At 47.1% G+C, this 25,030-nt stretch overlaps 1 protein-coding gene across 4 annotated transcripts in view; it reads left to right on the top strand.

Annotated features, from left to right (window-relative positions):
* Positions 1 to 25,030, top strand: part of LOC135921182 (uncharacterized) — a 72,153-nt gene that overhangs the window by 1,643 nt on the left and 45,480 nt on the right. For all 4 annotated transcript variants that reach the window (XR_011514494.1, XR_010570485.1, XM_065455491.2 and 1 more), the window contains exons 3-7: positions 10,572 to 10,698; positions 12,438 to 12,527; positions 19,064 to 19,156; positions 20,069 to 20,164; positions 21,787 to 21,876. Coding sequence is in view for 2 of the 4 variants with exons in the window: in XM_065455491.2 (XP_065311563.1) it covers positions 10,572 to 10,698; positions 12,438 to 12,527; positions 19,064 to 19,156; positions 20,069 to 20,164; positions 21,787 to 21,876 (496 nt within the window). In the remaining 2 variants the exon portion in view is untranslated. The remainder of the gene's footprint in view (positions 1 to 10,571; positions 10,699 to 12,437; positions 12,528 to 19,063; positions 19,157 to 20,068; positions 20,165 to 21,786; positions 21,877 to 25,030) is intronic.

Genomic DNA, 25,030 nt, shown 5'->3' with positions numbered 1-25,030 from the left:
CTGCTGCAGACAAGAATTGTGGTAGCCAATTTTACTAAGCTTTGCATAGACATTGTGTACAGGGGAGGTATTCTGTAAGAGTCCACCTAGTGGTCATGTCCATTTCGTCTGCTGTTTAAGTTCTGATTGGCTGGACTACGCAGCAGCCAGGCGCCACAGCCAATCAACACTTCAACAGCAGACGAAACGGGCATGTTCACTAGGTGGACTCTTACAGAATACCTCCCCAGGTGTGGTGCGGAGTAAAGACACACTGAAGCTGTTTTAGGAAATTAACTGGGGTGCTGTAAAACGAGCAGAAATATGCAGTATAGTACGGAAGCCAGAGAGAGAGAGAGAGAGAGAGAGAGAGAGAGAGATTAAGGAAATGCAGGGAGGTTAATCAGGCTGAACCCGTTTGGCTACCCTGCACTGGGGAAGTAGGAAGGAGGATTGCAAGTTGAGAAGTAGTAGCTCAAACTATATATGCGCGCACGTACACTCAATGAAGTAATTGCAGATGAAGGAATGAAGGTATCGGGCTTAACTTTGCACACGCCTAGTTGAATTACTGTGTGCTGTGACGTGAAGCGCCTTGCACAGTTATAACGTATAACTATTTAAGAGAAGAAATCATAGCGAGGTACGCGTTTGCGGGCGTCAGGGAACGAGAATTTACGCTTGTGGCGTCAAGACGGTGATGCGAAGTATGACGTTGATGACTCGGAAAGGAGTACAACACACGTGTTGCTGAAGGGTGGCAACATGTAAGACGTCGTTGAAAGCTCGTCGCGCTGAGGACGCTGCAGGGAGGGCAGAGGGCGACCAGGGATTCGCAAAAGTGGTTGCTGGAGAGCTGGAAGACTGGGGAATCGATGCCTTGCCCGCTATGGACACAACACGTCTAGCATTTGCTCCAACCTAATGAACAGCGTGTCAGCAGCGAGTGTTTGTGAGGCGAACCTTGGCATCTGAAGCTGTCATCATCATAATCCTCATCACTATCACCTTATTTTCATATCCACTGCAGGACGAGGGCTCCTCCCAGCGATCTCAAATTACCCTTGTATTGCACTAGGTGATGCCAACTTGCGTCTGCAAATTTCTTAATTCCATCACTCCACCAAATTTTCTGCAGTTCTCGACTGCGCTTCCTTTCCAAGGGCACACATTCTGTCACTCTAAAAGGGTCGATGGATCCTTAGGGCAGATAACCAGTGCATCAGTTATCTGCCCTACGCATTACATGGCCTGCCAGCTCCATTTTTTTCTCTCTTAAAGGGACACTAAGTCGAAACAATAAATCAGTTTAGACTAATGAAGCATTGTTTGAGAACCCTGTAGGCAGTCATTTAAAAAAATAGTTTGAATATTTATGAGAAAATGGAGGTCCAAGTATCAGTATTTGAATTTCGCGCCGAAACCCCAGCGCCGGTACGTCAGGGTGACGTCAGGGATTCCAAAGTATGTTTTCGCATTTGGGCCGCGTTGGCTGAGTAAGGGTTCCCGAAACTTGCCATGATTAATATTTGGTTCCTTTAGAACACAATGTAATTAATCTGTACCACTATATATAATTAATAGGCCCTAGAAGATGCCATCAAAACCCAAGACGTCACAGCCCTCAGGTGCGAGAACTTAAGTAGGCGTCGCCCCCCGTATTTCGTTCTTGCGCTTTTTCTGGCTTACCAAACGTCCTAGCGTTATAAGAATGGTGTTTTTGGTGTTGTACAATGGTAATTCACTGATGCAGAAGAAATCATTTTTCACTTTAGTGTCCATTTAATGTCAACTAGAATATTAAATATCCCTGTGTCGCTCTTATCCACACCGGTCTCTTCCTGTCTCTTAACGTTACTCCTCACATTATTTCGTTCCATTGCTCTTTACGCGGTGTTTAACTTGCTCACGCGCTTCTTTGTTATCCTCCAAGTTTATGCCCCATATGTTAGCACCAGTGGAATGCAATAATTATACACTTTTCTTTTCAACCACAGTGGTAAGCTCCCAGTCGGGATTGGTAATGCCTGCCGTATGCACTCGAACCCATTTTTATTCTGTAAATTTCCTTTTCACGATTACGGTCCCCTATGAGTAACTGACCTAGATAAATATACTCCTGCACAAACTCTAGAGGCTGACTGGGGATCACGAATTCTAGTTTGCTTGCCAGGCTATTGTACATTACCTTTGTCTTCTGCATGTTAAGAAGAAGCTTTAGCTCGGGCCCAACTCCGAAGTGGCCTATTCAAATACATGTAAAACGCAAAAACACTTTTCTGAAATAACCCCTGGACCGATATTAATGAAATTTATTGCATTTGAGAGAGAAAAATGAATGCTAGTGACTGTTAGAAGCGGAATTTCGATTTAGGACCTGAATTTTGGTGAAGGAATATTAAAGAATTCGAAAGTTAGAGAAATATAGATGCACGAAGCTTATAAATTAATAGCTCTGCATTAAGAAAAGATATCGTGGTTCTGTAAACGGCATCCATTTGATCGTTCAAAGCAGACTAATTCAGTATGTCAATTTATATCTTACATGAACTTGTTACGTTGTGTACAGGGGTTCTGCAAATGCTGCATTTGCATATTATTTAATTTTTTTAGATTCATATGTAACGTATCAATTTTGTCCGCTTTAGATGTACTATCAAATACAATTCACATAATTCTGATGTCATTTTTTCCTTGCTGAGTTAAAGAGTTGTAAACTTTATAGTTTCGTTTACTGAAAATTTTTGATTTTTGCTAGTCTTTAATAAAATATTATGATCTAAATCAAAAATGAAAAGCCAACAGTCACTGGATCTTAAGTTTTTCTTTTAAATGTAGCAAACTCCGTCAAATTTGGTGCAGTAGTTGTCGAGAAAAACGAATTCTCCTTTTACATCTATTTAGACAGTAGTACCGGAGCTAAAGCTTCCTCTTAATCTTTCACCATAATCTTACACTTTCTCGACTAAGGTCCTCAATCATTTGTTGCAGTTCATCCCCAGTGTTGCTGAACAGGACAGTGTCATCTGTAAACCGAAGGTTGCTGCGATATTCGGCATTAATCACCGCTCCTAGGCCTTCCCAGTCTAATGTCCTGAATACTTCTTCGAAACTTGCAGTGAATGAATGTCATTGTATATATTGTCTCCCTGCCTGAACCATTTCTTGATAAGTAGTTCTCAACTTTTCTTGTGGAGAAATAAAGTAGCTGTGGAATATTTGTAGATATTTGCCATAATATTCACGTATGCTTTCTGTACTCTTTGATTACGCAATGCCTCCATGACTGCTGGTACCTGTACGGAATCAAATGCATTTTCATAATCTAAGTCATATAGAGAGCTCGATCGTATTCCGCAGATTTCTCAATTACCTGATTGATGATATGGATGTGACCCATTGTAGAATATACCTTCCTGAAGCCAGCCTGTTCTCTTGGTTGATTGAAGTGTTGTCCTGATTCCACTGTAAATTATTTTTGTGAATATTGTATGCAATACTGAAACCAAGCTGACGGGCACATAACTCTTCAATTATTTTACCTTTCTCCTCTTATGGGTTGTATAATCATGATATTATTTCACTTCTCTGGTATACTTGAAGTCGTGAGGCATTGCATATAAAGGGCCTCAAGCTTCTCAAGCATAAAATCTCCTCCATCTTTGATTAAATATACTGTTATTAAATCTCCCGCCGATTATCCTCGGGACATGTCTTGCAAGGCTCTTCTAGCTTCATCACTAGTTATAAAAAGAAGCGCTGTATCCTGTTCATCGCTACTTCCAATGAAGGTTGCCTGAGTGCTCTGGGTAATGTATAAGTTTAGTAGATAATTATTCTGCTGCTTTTACTATAACATCAACATTGCTGGTAGCATTACCTTGCTTGTCTATCACTGCGTACGGCTTGCCCTTTCGGGTGCCAAGTTTTCTTCTCACCGATTTCATGCTGAGGCCAGTTTGTTCTGCTTCCTCAATCTTTCCCACGTTATACTTTCGGATATCGCTTACTTTCTTCTTGTTTATAAGCTTTGACAGTTTAGCGAATACTGTGATATCTTGAGCAAGACACTTTCATGAATTCTCGTTTCTTTATTAGGCGCCTTGTTACTTGAAAAAGCTTACTGACTGGTTGCCTTGGTGCCTTGCCTTTTAATTGCTCCTTGTGAAGTGACCCTATAGTTACGGTTTCATTCATTACCTCTATGTCATCTTCATCTTTCTGCTCTAAAGCTGTATGTTTGTTTGCGAGCACCAGCCTGAATTCGTCTGCTTTCACCTTTCCTGCGTCTAGCTTGGTCTGTTATTCTCGACTAAGTTTGCTATTTCTCTCTTCAAAGTGAGAGCAATCTTAGACTCAGTAACTTATGATCACTGCCTTTCACCCTACCTAACACTTTTACATCGTGCACTATCCTTTGATCGGCAGAAAGTATGAAATCTACTTCGCTTCTTGTTTCTCCATTAGGGTGTTTCCAGGTCGATCTCCTGTTACTGCCCTTCCTAAAGAAGATATTCATTAATCGGAGTCTATTCCTTTCCACGAATTCTACCAACATCTCTCCTCTAGTGTTCCTAGAATTGATGCCGTAGTTGCCAACTGCTTGTTCCCCAGCCTGCATTTCCCCAATTTTTGCACTGAAGTCACCCATGACTTCATGGGTGACCGCTTCAGCTTCCCTTTAACTAGAAAGAGAGAGAGAATGTTTAATGGCAGAAAGGTGGGGAGGTCGGCCTGAGTGAAGTGCCTCTAGCCTGCTACTCCACGCTGGGGAGGGGGTTTGCACCTTTCTCATTGCTAATTCAACATCTTCATAACGCTATTCTATTTTTTCATCATCATGAATGGAGTTTGAAGCGTAGGCTTGTACCACATTTAATCTACAAGGGCGAATCAGAAAGTCTTTACCCCTGTTTTTTAGAGGCACGAGCATAGAGTGAAACTCTTGTTTCCTGCGCAGCACTTCTTGTTCACCTCCTGAGACGCCCGGGGACGAACTTCAAAATAAATAAAAAATAAAAAAAGACTACAGTACAATATTTATGGGTTTCCTCATAGATACGATATCGGAGCAGAGTTACAACTTGAGTTACTGAAGTGTCGGGAATAATTAGAATTAATTAGAAATCACTGATTGCCGCACACCACAGCACATAATAGTATGCTTGAGCGACCTTGGAAGTAATTACGTCACTAATGACGTCCCACACAAGAAGGTGGCATGATATTTAACGGGCTAATTAATGGAAAACTATTGCCTGGCATAGACTGAACATCTTCCTTGCAGAGCAGATGTGACGTCACTCCCTCCTCTCTCGCTTCTCTTCTCCCGGCGCTCACCTGCTCGCTTGCTCGCAACAGCTGCGCGCGCGCGCGTTACATGCACTGACGTCAGCACCAGAGAGGGCGCGTCCTGCCAGATGGCGCGCGCTGCGCTTTTAGTAAGAGGCGATTGGAGGATTGGTGGAAGTAGGGAAACGACAAAAGACCGAGACGTACAAAAGCACAGTTCGCAATAGGGGATCACTAAATTTGGTTGTGGTAGTTTATAATGTTTTTTTTATTATTATTTAACCTAGGTAGGACACTAGGCAGTATAATAGCAAGAGCATGGTGGCGCAACCCACCGCCCCGTTCCAAAGGGGACGCTCGTAACATCCATCCATCCATCCATCCATCCATCCATCCATCCATCCATCCATCCATCCATCCATCCATCCATCCATCCATCCATCCATCCATCCATCCATCCATCCATCCATCCATCCATCCTCGCCCTCCCTCTCCCCTCGCCTGCGTATCGTGTCAGGGGAAAGACGTTCGCTCGCTTAACCTAATGAACACCAACGCAGAGGTACGAGTGCCACTAAGAGACATCTGAGTCAAATATTAGGGTCGCCTACCATTTCTTTAGCTAAATTACGGTTGTAAATGCGAACTCAACACATCCATTCCCAGCGGTGGATTCTTCTTGGACCGGCCCGGCCTTATCTGCCGGTAACTCCGCGGCACGGCGCTGCTGTCAGTTGTTGAAGATGAAGGTTGTGCTTCAAAGGTTCACGGCGTACGAGCAAGGAAGTGCGATTAGTTTTCTATGGAGCAAGGGACGAACGCCCATCGAAATCCAGAGGGAAATGCAGCCCACGTATCGGGAAAGGTGTCTCGCTTTGAGAAATGTGAGGTGGTGGTGGTGTGAATTCGCCAAAGGCCGTGATGACTTGCACGACAATTAGCATTTGGGGAAGCGGCGCGCGTCGATAACTGGCGACAGGGGCATCTCACATTTAGTGCTGCGACGGGACAAATGTCTGAACCGATGTGGGGACCGTGTGGAAAATAGTGTAAGGTACGTAGAATAGTGCGCATATTTGTAATTACCCTTTTGTACCTTATTTTGCCTAATAAAAATAGGGGCTAATATTTTCTGATTCGTCCTCGTATATTTGTCATTAATGCTGTAGAAGTAATCAAGATTGTCCGCTATGTCCTAATGTGTTAGAAATCCTACCGCGTATACTTTCTCTTGTCTGGAGGATCTCTGTAACAGAGGACGTAGCCGTTGGTGAGCACTGTATCAATGAGCCTCAGCAGTTCTTCTAAGCCCAATAAGGCCAATGATATCTCAGGCAATGCCTAACAATTCCTCAAAGAGCCCTGCTAAGCTATAGCCTCACTCGAGAAGGCTCGCACGGTAAATGTTGCCAGGTTCAGTTTCCAGTGGCGGCCTGCCCTGATGCAGAGGTTCTAAGCAACTTCTGCCGCGTACTAGGTCTGATCGCCGCCTTGGTCAGGCGTTCCTCAGCCGCTGGGGACTGCGGGCCACATGTTAATTGCAGGAGTCATGAGGGAGGTAGGGGCCGAGAACTGGCACCATAAAGGCTAATTCCTGTTCTGGTGGGGGAGTGTGTTTGTTGAAAATTAGTGGGCCTTTCTAATTTGGTTGTGCATTCACTAGTGTATAACCCCACTGGTCCTCGCCATTTTCTTTTTTTTTGCCGGTGTCAGGTGCCACTCTAAGCCTGAAAAATGTAGTGGTAGAGACGAGGATCCTAACTTACGACTTTCATATTAGAATCCCGGTGTTCTACTTCCGCTTCACGCCACCGCTGAACTAGTAGTATTTGATGTTTTGTAATATTGCAGTTTCGTCCATAATGCCGAAACAGTGACGCGAAGGCTGCCGTAATTACATATACACCATAAATTTTGCCTTCTGCCGTCTTATATGGGTTTAAATAAACATTTCAAATACGTGCGCGAGCAATCTGCTTTCAAGAGAGAGAGAGAGAGAGAGAGAGGGTGAGAGAGAGAGATGAGAGATTTGCAACAACAAGAAAGAATGAGGAAGGCGTTGGAGCACTTCCGGAGTGGCAGGCCGATCCCGGAGGTAGCACGTACCCATGGGTATGTGTGCTGTTGGATGTGTACCACTGGGTACGTTGTCATGGCACCGGGTATGTGCCATCTTCGTCTGGCTATTGTTGACGCGCTGTCATCGTCATGACATCATCGTCGTACAGTCGTCGCCGTCATGCTATCGTTGTCGCATAATCGTCGTCATCTGATTTTCGTCAGCCGTCATGCCATCATCGTCATACATTCGTCATCGTCATACATTCGTCATCGTCATACATACGTCATCGTCATATTCGTCATCGTCATACATTCGTCATCGTACAGTCATTATACGGCCGCCGTCACGCCATCGCGTGATCCCGTTCTCGTCGTGCCGTCGTCGCCATACCAAATTCGTGGTTTCATCGACGTCGTTCCTTCTTTGTCATTCCATCTTAATCGTGATGCCGTTATCCAGTCGTTGTTTTGACGCCGCTGCCAGACCATCGTCCTCGTCATGTATTCGTTGTCATGATGACGGATTGACGAAATGGGTATCAGTTTAACACTGATTGTTTACGTACTCGTTCTTTCCATTAGGAATTAGGGAACTGAATAAATTTCCTGCATTCTTAACTAGCACATCGTCATTGGATGACGTCTTGCGTGCTTCTGCGAGGCGCCCCTGCGCGCATTGCAATAAATTTCCGGGTTTTTTCTTCCCGCTTTGTTCACAATAATGCGAATTACTTTCACCGCCTTGTTAGTTCTTCTGGCCTGCCATGATTTGTCCTTTGCATATTTTTCTTCGTATGTGCATTTCTTTTGTGTTCGAAGCTACAGTGATTGAGTGTGTTGCAAATGCCGCCGTCGCGATGCCGTCGTGGTCGTTTCGTAGTCGTCATTCCTGCTTCGTCATCCAATTCTTGTCACACCGTCGCCGTCACGGTCTCGTCACCATCACTCGATGTTCGTGCCGTCGTCATCGTCAGATTTTACGTCTTCGTCATATAACATCTTCATCATTGCACAATCGTCATGCCATTGTCATCATGCCGTCTTTGGTTGCGCCCGTATATACTTAAAGGGACACTAAAGGCAAATACTAAGTAAAGTGAAAGTGATAGATTAGTGCTTGAGAATCTCTAAAGTGCCAATATTATCGCGAATAGAGCCTTAATAATCCAGAAATCGAGGTAAATGCGTGATGTGATTAGAGACTCCCCGGGGACATTCAAGTACTTGCCCGATTACGAAAGCACTCCTCAATTGACGCACTCCCCGATGACGCACTCCTCAACGAGAGATGATGTTCGAAGGGAAAAAAAATTGAGAAGCAACTTTGCGATGACAGAACAACGTGTGAAGGGGCTGCAAAAGGGCGCACTAAAAGAGCCAAGCCGGCTCGTTCACTGTAATTATTCAAAGTTGATAAAAGTTCAGGGAAATGTAACGTAAATGTAAGCGATTGCTTTTTTTAGTAAGTGCTGTGTTAGTTTCGGGGCACAGTATAACTAGCGACTGCAATCAAACGGCGTTTTAAAAGAATGTATTTTTTAACTGGTTACTTTTTTATTTTCTGTAAATACAAGTCTGCTCGTTATACCAAATCGTGTAAGAATACGGTTTGTCCCGAAAGTAAATTCCAATCAATATTCTTTTTTTATTGAGGTACGCACTGATGCATCATGATGCAAATAAGTTGCTTCTTTTTCCTCCCTTTCTTTTCGTGTAAGAACCATTGTGTGCTACGGCTATAGTATGTCGCGGCACACAGCACTGTATTTTACTTGTTCGCGTCATGCTAATCTGCCGTCGGCGGCTGAAACAAAATTATCACGATCTGAAGTTCGTGTATTGGTTGTACATTAAAGAACTCCAAACATTCAAAATAATTATTAGTCCCCCACTAGGGTGGGTGTCATAATCATATCGTGTTTGTGGCACACTACACCCTACAGGATTGATGTTCTTTTTTTAAACTCTGAAGTTAGTGCATTATTTCATGCAAACAGGAGCGTCTTTGCGGACGCCCGTCCTTGAGTAGTCACATAACTCTTGTATGATAAAGAATTTAGCTGCGAACCTGATTAGACTTCTAAATACAAGGACATACATTCGAATGAAAACGCATGGTGCATTCGTTCTTACACCACTCCTTGTCTTTTTAGTGCTGCTAAGGATTACAGTATTACAGGCCAAGCAGCTTAAGTTACTGCCTTAAGAGCTATCTATGGAGGCATTCCGTGACGTGGCTGTCGTTATCGACTTTCGAATGTACTGCAGTATCTATAGTAGATTGGATTGTCGACTGATTACGCTCGTTAGACATAGGTAAAGCTGCGGACCCACGAGCACACTATAGTTAAGAGCATAGCAATTTTGGAGAGCGCCACCGCAGGAAAAGTTCGAGCTAGGTTTGCTCTTTGGCTATTATATATTGTTTTATTATTAATATCCATTAGGAACGGCACATGATCCCGAATAATGACGAACACCTGGTAAGTCGGCAGTGTTGCGCAGACGGACGCAACCGCGCGATTTTCCTTACACGGGCTCACTGAAATGCAAACTAAGATGCCCGGCCGGCTTTAGGGGCGGTCCAGAGTGCCATCAAGAAGGAGTATAGGGGGCTCACCGAAACTAATGTAGAACTGCGGTGAAAGAGGGCTCACTTTACGCTCAAATTTGTTAGCGTACAAATTTTTCTGCGCAACGCGTATATATATATATATATATATATATATATATATATATATATATATATATATATATATATATATATATATATATATATATATATATATATATATATAAAGTGTGTCAGAAGGGCTAGCGCAGCATTTATAGGGAGGAGGAGGGGGACGACTCTCTGGATTTCTCTAGTGGCTGTTTTTTTGCCATTTGACTTAGAAGCCAATCGCTTAATGGCGCTTCGCTCGAGCTAAGTGATAGACTCCGTGCGAATTCTGAGCGAGGGGATATGCAGCTGACCCTTATAAGTTGGAAGTCGGAGGCACAGGTCGTGGCGGAATTCAACGTTCTTAATGTGAAAGCGCTCCACAAGCCTCTGTCCCCGGCTGTATACAGCTATAGACCGCGTCGACACCTTCGTCCAGTATGCTTCCCTGACGACGCTCGCATTGTCCATTCGGCACGCACGCTCAGCGAGCGCTGTCACGGAAAGCAAACGTTGCCGAATGCGACCCACCAGAAGTCGTCACGAGTTCTTGGTTGCCACTGGGGTCCGAACGCAGGAGGAGCGCTCAAACTCCGGCGACCACAAGCCCCGTGCGAGCTACGGCTCCTCCACGACCGGTCATCCTGCTGACGGGAGAGGTACAGCTTTCCTGACACTTCGTGGACGGCCGCGCAGCGTGAGAGGTGAGTGCATATCACAGGACTTCGGCCAGCCGTATTCGACGGGTATAGGCAACGTTTTAGGATGGGCACTGCGTCACGCAGCCTCTCTTGGCAAGCGAACTCTCCGTGAAGCCCAACACTTGACCTCTGGGACTGGTCGTGTTGGCCGGGAATGTTTGGTTCCCGGTAGTTTTTTTAATCGGTGCGCACTTTTTCGGCCGCCTTGCTGCAGATGTGCGTGCGGAGCGGGAGCACTAAACCCTACCGCATGCTCTGACTTGACGATCGCGTGTTAGGCCTATTCATCCGGCTTCTCTACTGTTGCGCAATGCTCTCTCCTAGTGCTTTCCATTTTAAAGGGCCTTGCGAACGGACAAGCGCAGTTCGTGGCTCATGTTATTACTATCATGTCCCAATCACGGCTCGTTTGCGACATGACGTCAGAGGCGTGGTGCTTGGGCGTCACGAGCGTTGTGCCATCTGCGCAGAAGCAGGCAGCACGCAGCTTGAACTCGGGCGATTCCCGTGAGACGCAGAGTACGCAAAGCGCTCTTGGGAACGCACCGCGTAGCGAGAAAAGAAGATACGAAACGAATGAATGGATGAATGAATTAATGAACGAATGACACGGGAGCGGGGGTTGTGGCATTTAAGGAAGGCGGGCCATCAGCTCCTATGCTGGCGCCAACTACGGAATGTCGTGCGAAAGCCGTCGCTGCACGGCATGTTCCCTGGCCTTGCAATGCTAGTGTGCATAGTCGGGCTTGTCGCCGTGGTCGTTGCTCACCCGTTTCGGCAACGCTCTTGGCACGCTTGTGCTATCGGTTCTTCTCCAATCGCCCTCTACCGTTCTGTAGTGTACGCGCTTTGTTCGTGCTTGTCTCTCTTTCTTTCTGTCTCCCCCTTCCACTCTATTTCTCTTTTTGTCACCCTTAACCGTTCCTCCTGCGCAGGGTAGCCAACCTGAACTACCTCTGGTTAACCTCCCTGCCTTTCTCTGCATTATCTTATCTCTTTCTCTCTCTCCAATCGCTTCTGCCGTTCTTCGGCAGTGCCGTTGGCACGCCTCAGCGCCATGAGTTCTTTGTTGCTGCAGTCATGGCGGCAGTCGCAATAGCTTGGCCACACCTTCTTCGTCGGCCGGCTCCCGCTTCCCCTGCTGCCGAGCTCGCAGTTGTTCGCGGCGCGTGGCGCGACGAGTCTCTTCTTTAGACAGTTCCGACGACGATGCCGAATTCACTTTTCATACTTATTCCACACGCACGCATGTGGGCGAAAAGAATAAGAGGCTGTGCACGCGAAACGCGCGTGTGATGAGGCATCACACAGACAGAGGCAGAATCCAGGTTGGTATGCTAGTATAGTGCTTTCACACTAAAAGACGGTTTCTTCTCTTATCGATCAAGAAGGTTATTATTATTATTATTATTATTTATTATTATTATTATTATTATTATTATTATTATTATTATTATTATTTTGTGCTCTGCTTCTCTCAGCTGCACAGCACTCGATTTTTCGGAGCAGAAGCCTGGCTGAAAGAACATCTCTTGTGTTCATCTTGCAATGTTCTCACCGCAACTTAGTAATGTACAGTACTAACAACCACGATAGGACACCGCATACAAGAACGACAGAGGGAAATAATTCTTTTTTGGTGTGTCCTATCGCAGTTTTCACTTGAGTACATACTCGGCGCATTACAAAAGGAGCGAACTCAAAACTGGCCCAATTTCTCGAACAGTAATCTATTTTCGCAGGGCGCCTAATCAGGCCGGCTCACTCCGTACCAGAGCGACGCGACCACAAGCCAGGGGAGCAAGATTACGAAGAAGAAGACTGGGATTTAGGCAAGTTCCCGATCCTGTACATGCGGTTCTGAACGTGAAATTTATTTTTTTTTGCACGCTTAAAAGGAAGCTTTACATCGGGACGGGATAATAATAATAATATTTAGGGTTTTACGTGCCAAAACCACTTTCTGATTATGAGGCACGCCGTAGTGGAGGACTCCGGAAATTTTGACCACCTGGGGTTCTTTAACGTGCACCTAAATCTAAGCACACGGGTGTTTTCGCATTTCGCCCCCATCGAAATGCGGCCGCCGTGGCCGGGATTCGATCCCGCGACCTCGTGCTCAGCAGCCCAACACCATAACCACTGAGCAACCACGGCGGGTATCGGGACGGGATCCTCCTATCTAATACATACCTGCCAACGTGTACGATTTCATTGTAAAATGCCCGAATGTTAGAGCTTCTTTGCGAATGCCGTATTGGCACTAATCGTGTGTATAGACATAATGGCAAAGCCTTTAGCGCAATTCAAAAAGGTAAGGTTTGCCCCCTAGGTAAGGCAAACATTTCTTTTGTGCACGTGATCTTTGTTTTCTTTTTCCTCACTACTATACCACGTGTTTCGGTGATATGATATTCTCCATTTATTATAAAGAGGGATTCGAAACAAAAGGATAACTTTCGTTGGCCAAAGTTCACAGCAATGGTGGAAATTACCAGCTGTGTCGTAAACATCAGTGTAGCTTTTAGGTTATCTAAATCTATCTAATAAATTTTTTAATCAGCAATTTTAGACCAAGTATGTTGATTGCGGAATTGGGTGGGGTCAGTGCTAAGGCGGCCTAAGTAGTAGGCGAAGTCATGAAAGTTTAACCTGTCTCGCCGGAGTCGTCCTCAAGATCACTTGCAAAATATATTGGCATTCCTTGTTGTAATGAAACAAAAAAAAAACGCCCGTGTGCATAGATTTAGATGTGCGTTAAAGGTCTCCACGCGGCCAAAATGAATCCGGAGCCCCCCAATAAGCCGTGCCAATCAGGTCGTGGCATAGGCACATAAAAAAAAAAGCGGAATATCTTGTTTTCTTCGTTGCATTGTTCCGCAGTGCGTAAAGTGTTCCTCGCCAGGTTTGGACAAAGCAAGCAGACACAATCGCGGTGCGTACAGGTCACGTGTCGGCAATCGTGTTAGCAAAGTACTACGCCGCGTGAAATTAGCCAATTATTCAATCTTAAGTCCGTGCGTCCTCCTTTTCGGCGAAGCCCGTTCTCCCCGTCTGCAACGACTACGTCACAGGAAAAACACAGGGAAACACTACGTGACAGATAGCACGACTACGTCACATGCTGCCTGTGGCCTAGCACGCCCAGTGAGCAAACAGGAACCGCACGAAAAATTCCTGTGAAATGCAGAGCGGGCAAAACTGCCCACGCGTGCTCGCACACTGTAAAATGGAATATGAGTCTTTGTTTGGAGCCCACACCCGTCGCTCCTTCTCAGCAAGTTTGAGTCTGTCCAAAACGAAAAAGCCCACTTCATTACACACACAAAAAATGCCATGTTTCCGGACTGAAAGTTCCCTCCTTCGTCCGCTACGGAGGCGCACTCATCAGGTGCGCATTGTACAGAAAACAAGTCGACCTGTGCCACCAATGCGGCAGACAGGGCCACCGCATGGACGTGTGTCCCAGTCCGCAGGACCGCATCTGTAGAGGCTGCGGCACGGCCAACCCAGGTCTCAACCACCAGTGCAACCCCCTTTGCCAACTTTGCTGGGGAGCACTTAACGGCCTATAATAATTGCAAGGCTCGTTTCAAGACGCCGTATATAGTCAGGAGACGACGTTGGGAAAGACGATGACAACAGGAAGAAGAATTCCTAGCATCGGAGGCTACGAGGAAATCAGTTGGACGCCCTACGTGGGAGACCAGGCCCCGTTCGCGCTCGAGGTCCCTCTCGAGAACGAGAAAGTCCAGATCACGGAGCCGCACACCCGGACCGGCCCGGACCAGATCCAGGAGCCGTACGCGTTCGCGGTCCCACCGCCGGTAGCGCAGATTGAACAAGTATTCGTAGAAATCATACCCAAAAGCAAGAACCATCTAGCCCGTTTATCCTCAATCTGTACAGCAACGCCGCGCACATACGACAACGCTTCCTAACCCTTTTTAGGAGGGCCACCGACATTGCGGGCTCCCATCCCCTACTAATCGGTGGAGATTTTAACGCCTCGCACTGAGCGTGGAGCTACGCCTATACGAGAGCCAAAGGCAAGGCTTTATGGCAGGATATACAGGAGACAGGCCTGACACTCATCACCGACCCCAGCGCCCCTACCAGAATGGGAACCGGGCGGACAAGAGACACCACGCCCGGTCTAACATTAGTGAAGAACACGAGAGGAGCCAGTTGGAATAACACGTTCGAAGACCTTGGTAGTGACCACAGAATTCTCGAAACGAAATTATTGGAGAATTTAAAGATCGAACGCAATAAAACCTTCAGATGGACAGACTGGGACCAGTTCCGCAAGAATCGAGTCGGAATGACGCACGCGCCCATCACAGACATTCAACCAAGGGCCGAAAGAATGATGGCTGACGTCAACAAAGTAACAAAGACCGTGACGCCAGAACTTCCCGTCGAGAAGATCGACAGCCGCCTGGTGCACATGTGGGAGGCCAAACGATCGCTTCAACCCAGGTGGCAGAAATAAGGACACAATAGGAAGTTGAGGAAATGCATAGCGTTGCTCAACAAACAAACAGAATAACACGGCAGAACTCTTAGTAAACAGCAATGAGATGAGATCTGCAGCGTGATAGACGGACGGATTGGCACCGGTCACACATGGCGCCTGCTCCAACACCTGCTAGATCCGACCAAGACCGAGGCAATGCATAAAGAAACCATGCGCAAGATAATACACACACACGTCAAGAACGAGGAAGAAATCCTTTCCGAACTCTGCGACAGATACGCCCCGCAGGACCCGACCATTCAGCACCGGGTATACACGGGAAAACCTAACTTCTCTCTGGACAGAGACTTTGGCGAGGCGGAAATCGGGGCTGCTGTGCAAAAGATCAACAGCAAGTCGGTCCCGGGACAGGACGGCCTAACTAATAAGACCCTTCGTAACTTGGTCAATGAGACCAACTCCGAACTGACCAAGTACATCAACAATTGTTGGACACGAGGATGCATCTCCGGCAAATGGAGAAGAGCAAAAATGGTGCTCATCCCCAAACCAGGGAAACCCCCAGGTGGCGCCAACCTTCGACCAATATCTCTTACGTCGTGCGTCGGCAAGTTGATGGAGCACGCCTTCCTCACCCGGATCAACGCACACTTGGACGACGTCGAAGCGTATCCGGACACCATTCGAGCTCATCTCTCCACGCAGGATGCAATGTTTCAAATCAAACACCAGATACTCGACAACACGACAAGAGGTACCAGGGCCATTCTAGGATTAGACCTCATCAAAGCCTTCGACAACGCAGCTCACGCAGCCATACTACCCAGCACTACCGCACTTAATCCAGGAAACCGAGCGCACAGCTATGTTCAGGATTTCCTCACAAACAGGAAAGTCTCCTTAACGCTGGGCAAACTCGCATCCGAAGACAAGAATATGGGCAGCGTCGGCACCCCGCAAGGCTCGGTCATCTCGCCGATGCTCTTTAATCTCAATATGATCGGCCTCCTCGAGCGCATCAACGCCATCGAGGGAGTGCATCACACAATATACGCGGATGACATTGTATACGATTTGGGTGCGCGAGGGAAGCAACGGAGAAATCGAACAGCGGTTACAGACCGCGGTCGAGGTGGTGGAAGAGTACCTCGTCGGAACCGGTCTCGTCTGCTCGCCAGAAAAATCGGAACTCCTCATCTACCGCCCGACGCTTAGGGTAAGACCTCGCCAAGGCTTACATCCAGCATGCTGCCTACTAAGAAATTTGCATACGCACCAAAGACGGACAAGAAATACCCAGGGTGAAGCAGATTAGGGTGCTCGGACTCATCATAGAATCCAACGGCACCAACGGAGCAACGGTCAGGCATTTGGAGACTAAGATCATGAACACAATGGGGCTCATCAGAAGAATCGCCAACAGACACCAGGGTATGAGGGAGGCCAGCGTCGTCAAATTCATACACTCCTTCGTTATTAGCCCCGTTACCTATGTGGCCGCCTACCACAACTGGTACGCGGCCGAATATACCAAACTGAACACCCTCATTAGAAGAACACACAAGATGGCACTGGGCCTTCCAGACAGCACCAGCACGGAACTTCTGCTACAGCTGGGCGTCCACAACATGCTCGAAGAGTTAATTGAGGCACACCAAATCTTGCAATTCGAGAGACTAGCGAAGACACGAACAGGCAGGAGCATCCTGGACAAACTCGGTATAACTTATCACAAGCAGCACGGCGACAACACAACCCTTCCAAGCGCGACCAGGGAAAAGCTCCAGGTGGCTAATCTATCTAAGAACATGAACCCCGAATTCAATCAGAGTCCAAGAGAGAGTAGAGCCAAGGCTTTACTACAAGCCTTCGGTAGGGACAAGGAAGCGCTGTTCGTAGACACTGCAGAATACTAGGATCGACGTGCTTTCGCAGTGGCAGTCCTTAATACCGACAAACAATTGGTCAGTTCATGTAGTATACGCGGCAAAAACCCCTAGGTAGCGGAAGAGGTGGTGATAGTCCTAGCCATCGTTAACCCCAGTTGCAGATACGTACTCAGTGACTCGCAGACGGCGGTCAGAAACTATGCACAAAGCAGAACTTCGCCGAAGGCTGAGGCTATACTCAAAGCCAACGCAAACTATGTCACCCCCGAGGAGACGTAGGAACGACACATTATATTGTTCCCGGCTCACACGTCCCCCGACACCTCCGTAACCAACCTCAACGAGGAGGTCCACCGCGTAGCGCGAGGTCTCACATTCCGCGCCCGCGTAGAAGGATCCTCTCGGGGTTGGAATTCCAACGGAGGCATGGACAGAGAGGGAAAGAATGACCAGGTACTGTGGTATTAAAAATTTTTATCAAAACTCCAGGCGTGTTTATCCACCCCGTAACCCCAAACTCGACAGGGCCCAATCGATAGACTAGATCCAACAATGTGCTCCCTTCTTTCAAAGCATGCAACACTAGCCACTTCCACCGCATCTTCTCGCGCGTGGATCACAACTTGAGGGTGCAACTCGTTCTTGCCACTCTTATACCACTTTCTCGGTATATAAAAGTGGAATACGTAACCAAATAAAATCGTATCAACTTTTAATCACGATGAATTCTTAGAAAAGGCAAAACATCTTGTAACACGCTACACACGCCCAGGATTCTTTGTTTTTTTTTTCATCATGACACCAGTGTGTTCCTTGTGCTTTACCTTTTTTTACCATAATTTGCAATTCCATATGTTCATGAATTTGTTTTAGGTTGGCACATGTAATGCTATTAATTTTTTTTTGCCGTTTCTGTTGTATTACTTTATTGTGCATTACCTGTTTGAATGTGTACTTTATATTTGATTTATTGAACCAGCCGTACATAAGGCCTGTATGGGCTTTTTCGGGCATTCGAACCAAAAAAGAAGAAAAGAAAGAAGGGGTTTTGACGTGAGAGTCACGTGGGCTCACGGCTCCTCAATACGAGAGAAGGTATGCATGGGAGAAACGTCGCCCGCAGTTGCTGGTCGAGGAATGAGACAGAAGAGCCTCTGATTGGAGAGGGCAGCTCGCCTCTCCTCGCATCAGAACATTTCGTTTCATTTTATATTTGCTTTTGTACAATCCATCCTTACAAAGTACGTGTGCTATGACGACACTTTTTGCATAGCAATTCACAACTTCCAGTGTATAGCCAAACTTTCCGATGGAGCCCTCCGAAGGTGCTTCGAGAGACAAGGACACGTGAGACGTCCGTGCACGTTACTTTTCTCCACGTAGGGGGACGAATGCCTCAAAAGCGGTTCGAGTATCGGGACTTACCTAGGGCAGTAACCTGCTTCAATTCCATATCTGGACCATTGCGCACCAATGGTACTCTCGATTGGTTCCCCTTCAGCGCCAAACTCGACGCGGATCCCTCTCGAGAGTGGAGCCGAAGAAAGCCTATTTCAGGCCGAATGTTTGACAGTTCTGGGAGCAATCGGAGGAGCGACGTGATCGGGACATTCTGTGGGATATCGGTCTCGTTGCGCCCAGCTCAAAAGTGAGAGCACCGCCAAGCACTGTGAGCTGGAGCGGGACACTGTCCAGGCGCACCAGTTCCGAGGCGCTCCACGTCGACCGGCTGAGTGCGCCGCAGGTTCATTAATCATATAATCGTATAACTTCAGTTACGTTACAGATTACAGTATTACAGATTACAGACTACAGATTACAGTCGATAATCATTACAGATTATCGCGCGGTATCGGGGCGACCACCAACGCTACTGCCTTTACATTGCCAAAAATAATCTTTTGTCTAAAATACCTGATTATTGATAATTTTCTTCAGCCGTTCATCATGCACTTCGTTTATTACGGAGTATTTCTATATCGCTGTCTTATCTTCGCAGAATGCCCTTTGTCGAATGGCTCTACCGCGGCTGGTGGAAACGACCATAAAATCGCCACAAAGAAGGAACCGAAGCGAGTACATTGGGAAGAAGGTACGGTTCCGTCTGTAGGACAAGTGTATAAAACGCTCTACAATATTTAAATATGGTCACGAGAGCGTCGATCGGCACGTCGGTCAGCGCCGCGTTACTGAGCGTAGCTGCAGAAGTAAGTAGCGTTCAAACAATCGATGAGCTGACAAACAGCAGCGCTATTCCGGGTTCACTAGCATAGCCTAGCAGACGACGCTGGCACAATGGGACTCTGCGCGCGCATGTGTGCATGCTCGCTCAACATGTGCACATGCGCGCTCAGCTCTCGTGTGGGAGCATCGTCTGCAACGCTATGCCACTGAACCCGGAATAGCTCTACTGTCTGTCAGCTCGTCCATTGCTTGAAACTGCTTATTGTATACCATGGAAAACGCCTACGTACGCATTTTAATAATAATAATATTTGGGGTTTTACGTGCCAAAACCACTTTCTGATTATGAGGCACGCCGTAGTGGAGGACTCCGGAAATTTCGACCACCTGTTCTTTAACGTGCACCTAAATCTAAGCACACGGGTGTTTTCGCATTTCGCCCCCATCGAAATGCGGCCGCCGCGGCCGGGATTCGATCCCGCGACCTCGTGCTCAGTAGCCCAACACCATAGCCACTGAGCAACCACGGCGGGTTACGTACGCATTTTCGTTTGCGCTGGAATGGAATAAGCAGTGAGGGCCGTGGTGGAGCTTACCGGAGTGGCCTAGCACGCGACGCTCGGACTCCAGTATGCTTCGTGCGCATGCGCAGGTCGTCGCTAGTTTGGTACCGGCGCTCCGCGCCGCGGCGCTGACCGACGCGTCGGTCGACGCTCCCGTGAGGTTATTAACAGGTTGGAGAGCTGTACACTTTTCGTTTCATCAAGCCCTTTTTACTTGCCACATTTTCTGTTCCGCGCCATATGCACCTCCTTTGCAGGCGACCGACTGACGACTGTGTTTCCAGTGCCGAGGCGAAGCAACCACAGGAAAATGGTGTCCGAGAAGTGTCAGAAAGCGGGCGACTGGAATCAAGGCAAGTTTTCTCCACTTTGACACCGATATTTATCAGGTGTCTTAAACTTTGACCTATACAGAATATACATAAAGATGTTGCCCGTGACAGATAGAACATTTGTAATCCATGAACTAGATTGCTCGGACAGGCGGACATGCACAAAAAATCGAAATGCATAATAGTCTAGATAACGAAGTTGCACTAATTAAGCTTAGAGGTGACTACTTTACGGCACCTTGCAATTTACAAATTGTAGATATTCAAATGCGATAGCCCTTTGACGAAGGAAGTCAACCAGGAGGAAGCAATGCGTCACGCCGGTCGCGGGATCAAATCCGGGCCGCGGCGGCCGCATTTCGATGGGGGCAGATTTCAGAAGATGCCCGTGTCGCGTGCGCTGGGACTGCCCTCCGCTGACGGTCAAAATTAATCCGGAGTCCTCCACTACGGTGTGCCTCATAATCAAGTCGTAGTTTTGGCTCGTGAAACCCCAGAATTCAATTGCGTCACGGCGATAGCCTTGGCAAGCGAACTCTCCGTGAAGCCATCGCTTTTTCCCTCGAAGTGTCGATCCCGAGCACGTGACCTCTGAGGCTCAGCGCATTGGGCGCAAGAAAGTTTGGCTTCCGGCAGTTTTTAATCGATGCACATTTGTTCGGCTGCAGCTGTAGTAGCTCTGCCTTATGTTTCATGACATTTATTTGTGGGCTGTCGGTTTTAAAATTCTGTGGAATAGTTCACTCAAAGAACCTAACCCCCGTATTCAGAAATGCAACGTAAGTCGAAGCCCATGCTTGACTTCATTTACATGACGCCTGGTGTTAAAGTGCCCAAAGACGCTCACTGCGTTTCCTTCGGTGCGTTCCCGATAGACGTCACTTTCATCAAGTCAAGCATGGGCTTCAACTTAAGTTACATTTCTGAATACGGGGGTAAGACCTGTTATGAGCAACCTTAGTCATTGAATAGCGTAGTCAATATAAGCCCGGCATACGGCATGGATAAGCATAGCGTGCGTGTTAAAAAAATATTTTATTGGAAGCGCTATCCTTTGTGAGAGTTAAGTTTACCATGCCATTTCCTTTCTTGTGTTGCTTTGTGAATACAAGTTCTCCTTGTCACTATTTCATAGAGAAGTATCATTATATTTGTTTCTCGGTAATTGCTACTTCTACACTCTCTGTATTTCAATTACTACTGTTGCAATTTATATCGCATTTTAGATATATTTCTCGCATCTCATGTTTGTACATGTTTTCTTTGTTATTGTTAATGTAGAACCATCATTACTCTTTTACCTCGGTAATTAGGATATGTTCACTGTCTGTTTTTCAATTTTTGCTGCTGATAACTTACGCCGTGTCTTTCTTTATGTGTACGTCATGTATCTCATGGGCTTCATGTCTTTTCTTTGTGACAACTTGTAGGGATTTTTTTCTTGTACCCGTGTGTGTTGTCGAATGAGCTCCTGAGCAACACTTTGGAAATGTGGTGAACGTGGTTTCTTGAATTCGAGACTTGAAAGAGGTGCGACGTAATAATAACGCTTTTCTTTTGCATTTACCACCAATTCACCACCACTGATTTTTTTCGTCATGCTATTTCCCTGCTAATCGACGCTTCCGTTCCTTCAATTTTAGGATGGCCATCGCCGCATTATTCTACAAGAAAAAGGCAGAACGACGAAGTCACCGTTTTTACAGAGGAGCAGGAAAAGCAGGAGGAACAGAGTAAATGCCCGTTGCATGTACTCCCAGGCTGCGATTATTGTTGCTTGTTTGCATTTTTTTTGCTTGTTTAAGAATCAGGAAAGTTTCTTTTTTTGTGTTCATTACTGAACGCTGATGCCGGCTTTGTATTTAGTCGTTAATGCACTGATGTTCTTTGTCTATAGTTTTTTTATTTCTATAGTTTTTTATTTGTACCCATTGTATATGCTCCAATTTATTTATGATCTATTACTTGCTTTTTTTATGTTGTTCTCGACCCGTTGTTACAAACTGTACGCCCAGAACTGTGGAGGTAGCGTGGGCCTAGTGGTCTGGTTCTTGGCCAGTAGGGAGGGGCCTGGGCAGAGACGCGAGACGATCGACGTAACGAGTAACAAATAACTGTTAATTGCATCGCTGGGGAGCGGTCAGCTCTACAAGCTTACTGACGGAGAACGATATACACTCTAGCTTGCACTGAAGGCTGAAGTCAGTTGAAGGGGGGTGGGGGCGGTCTTTTATAGTGTCTTCGAAACACGCTCGCTAAGGAGGAGAGGGCGAACGCTCTCCACGACTGCGGCCTCCGCTCGGTATATGGATGCCAGTTCAATGGATTTCCTACCGGCGCTCATACAAACACACGTGCACACACACACGCACGCACAGCCAGACAGGCAGACAGACAGAGAGAGAGAGAGAGAGAGAGAGAGAGAGACCACCAGCCTCTTCCTTGCCGAGAAGGAGCGAATACACACACGTTCTGTTCTTATTAATAACCGCAAAATGAAGGTGTAATATGGTGTGGTACGTTGACACGTTGAAGCTGCATCCTGAATGTTCAAGTCCAACTGGTGGTAATCGAAACGCACTTCACTGGTGCACTTCTTGTCTCGGACGATGCCAACAGTGTACAGAAAATTGGCGCCAATCTGCACGAGAGGTGACGGTAGTGATGTGTCTTCAACAGCACCTCTTAAGACAGGGCCAAGCAAAAGAACACATGACGCTTGCCGACGTGTTCTTTTGCTTTTCTGTTTCTTGCTGTTGAGAATGGATCGTTACCAACTTACCCAGTTTTGAACCTTATAACCAAGGCAGTTACGTACTTGAAGGGATCCTAATGCATCTCCGATAATTCGAAGAACAATCGCATGCTGCCGCCTCCAGGTTTTTTTTTCCATCCCTTCTTCGCACGTCGTGACGCAAACAGGGCCACGCACGTGATGTCAGCAAAGTAAAAGCTGTCTATTGGCCTGTGTGGCAGGGACTTCAGTTCCGATCCGCGTGGCATTTGCTCAAGATCCTTCGCTTCCCCATGCAGCCGAACGCCCGCTCATCTTTGTCATGTCGTCCAGCTTCATTATGCAAAAAGAACACAAGTTCGTGTTGGCCACTTCTCTTTTCTTGTGTCCTGTCTGCACGCCTCACCTTTTTGCATAATGAATCCTTACCAACTAGCTCAGCTTTCTGTTGTCCGGCTTGCCTGTCGTGCGCAGTCACCTGGGGAGGTATTCTGTAGGAGTCTTAGAGGACTGTCCATTTCGGCCGCTGCTGATTGGCTGGAGCCGCTCGTATCCTCCTCGCTCGTACAACTGTATCCAATCAGCAGTGGCTGAAATGGACAGTCCACTAGGTGGACTCTTACAGAATATCCCCCCTCCCCAGATTTCACTTTATGCAGCCCGTTTTATTTTCGCGTGCGGCGGCCACAGGATGTTGCCGAAAAGCGCGGAGTCCTGATAAGCAGAGTGTGATGGTTACTTCGCGTTGCGCTGCTGAGCTGGAGATCGCGGGTTCTATCGCTGCCGCCGCGATGACCGCATCTTTATGGGGCCGATATGCAAAATACGTTCGTGTAACTAGAATTGCGTGCACGTTCAATAACCCCATGGAGGCCAAAATGAATCCGGCGTCCTCCACTACGGCGTGCCTCCTAATCAGGTCGTGGTTTTGTCTGGTTGTGGCTCGTAAAACGTGGAAAAGAGTGGTACTGACGTAGTAGGTACGTGTGTCAAAAAACACCGCCTAAGCACTTCGTACAGATGGTTAACCAGCGAAGCTGAAACGTGCCGCCCCGGTGTTTATCATTGGGTTAGTCCCGACGGTTCATTAAACGACGGCTTAGTAGACTGCTGGATCCTCGGTACGGAGTTGCTGCTTGCGCTCGGATGCAGGAGCCTGTTCTTGTGCCCGGGCTGCAGCATCGGCACAGCGTAGACGAGCTCGTTCCCGGTTCTGCTGGCGACGTTGCTAATCGAAAGCTGCCTGCTCCTCAGGAGTACGTATGACGCGTGGCCTACTCACTTCGGAGCCGGAGAGAAACTGTGTGCACGCGCTCGGCTGCGGCGGAGAGCAACGACTGGCGCAGCTAATCCGACACCACCTAGATAGCACAAAGCCTTTTCACTCCGATCCACGACGCCATGTTACCTGGCCCGACTGCCATAGAACCTAAAGGGGATGCTCCCGAGTAGGCAACAATGATTTTGACGTCACCGCTTTCATCACGCCAGCCTTGTCAATGGAAATTTCGGGCCAGGTAGCGTGGCGTGTGGATCGTAGTAAACAGGCCTTGTGCTATCTAGGTGGTGTTGGCTAATCAAGCGCCTATCTTTTTCTCTGTTTTTTTAGCTTACTCATGGGGTTGCGCATTAGGAGTTTTCGGCGTTCAGGCGACCGACATACGGACAGACGGACGCACGAATCGGCTAGCCATATACAGCTTCGCTGTAAAACGTGGCGAGGAGGAGGGAGCGGGGAAGGTAGCGAAGGCGAGAGAGAAACCACTCGCTTACATTCCGTCCTCAGAGTGCTTTAGGAGTCATTTAAGCGACTTCCATGCAGTTCCGCATGCGTCCGATTTCATATACGGGGTTAATGTTTAAGCTAATTGCTTCCCAGTTCATTATTTAAGAAGGCTTAAAGGCAAGGCTTGACAGGCTATTTAACGCGTAGGGCTTATAACCGGTTGTCTATCGGACTTGCAGAATGGCTGCCAAGGAACGGGAAGTGCAGTCGGGATGGCTGAAGACTAGGCGCTGTTATGAAATTAGGAAATTTTCAAGTTTAGCTTGAAATCGGCTAGTGCAATATACGGATTATTGGAGATCGCTGGGAGATCGCCTTCGTGCTGCAGTAGACAAAAACGAAATAGGTCGGTGATGATGATGAAAGG

Source organism: Dermacentor albipictus, chromosome 5 (genome assembly GCF_038994185.2).
Source record: "Dermacentor albipictus isolate Rhodes 1998 colony chromosome 5, USDA_Dalb.pri_finalv2, whole genome shotgun sequence".
Classification (NCBI taxonomy): Eukaryota; Metazoa; Arthropoda; class Arachnida; order Ixodida; family Ixodidae; genus Dermacentor; species Dermacentor albipictus.
This window is presented reverse-complemented; position numbering and strand designations above follow the sequence as displayed.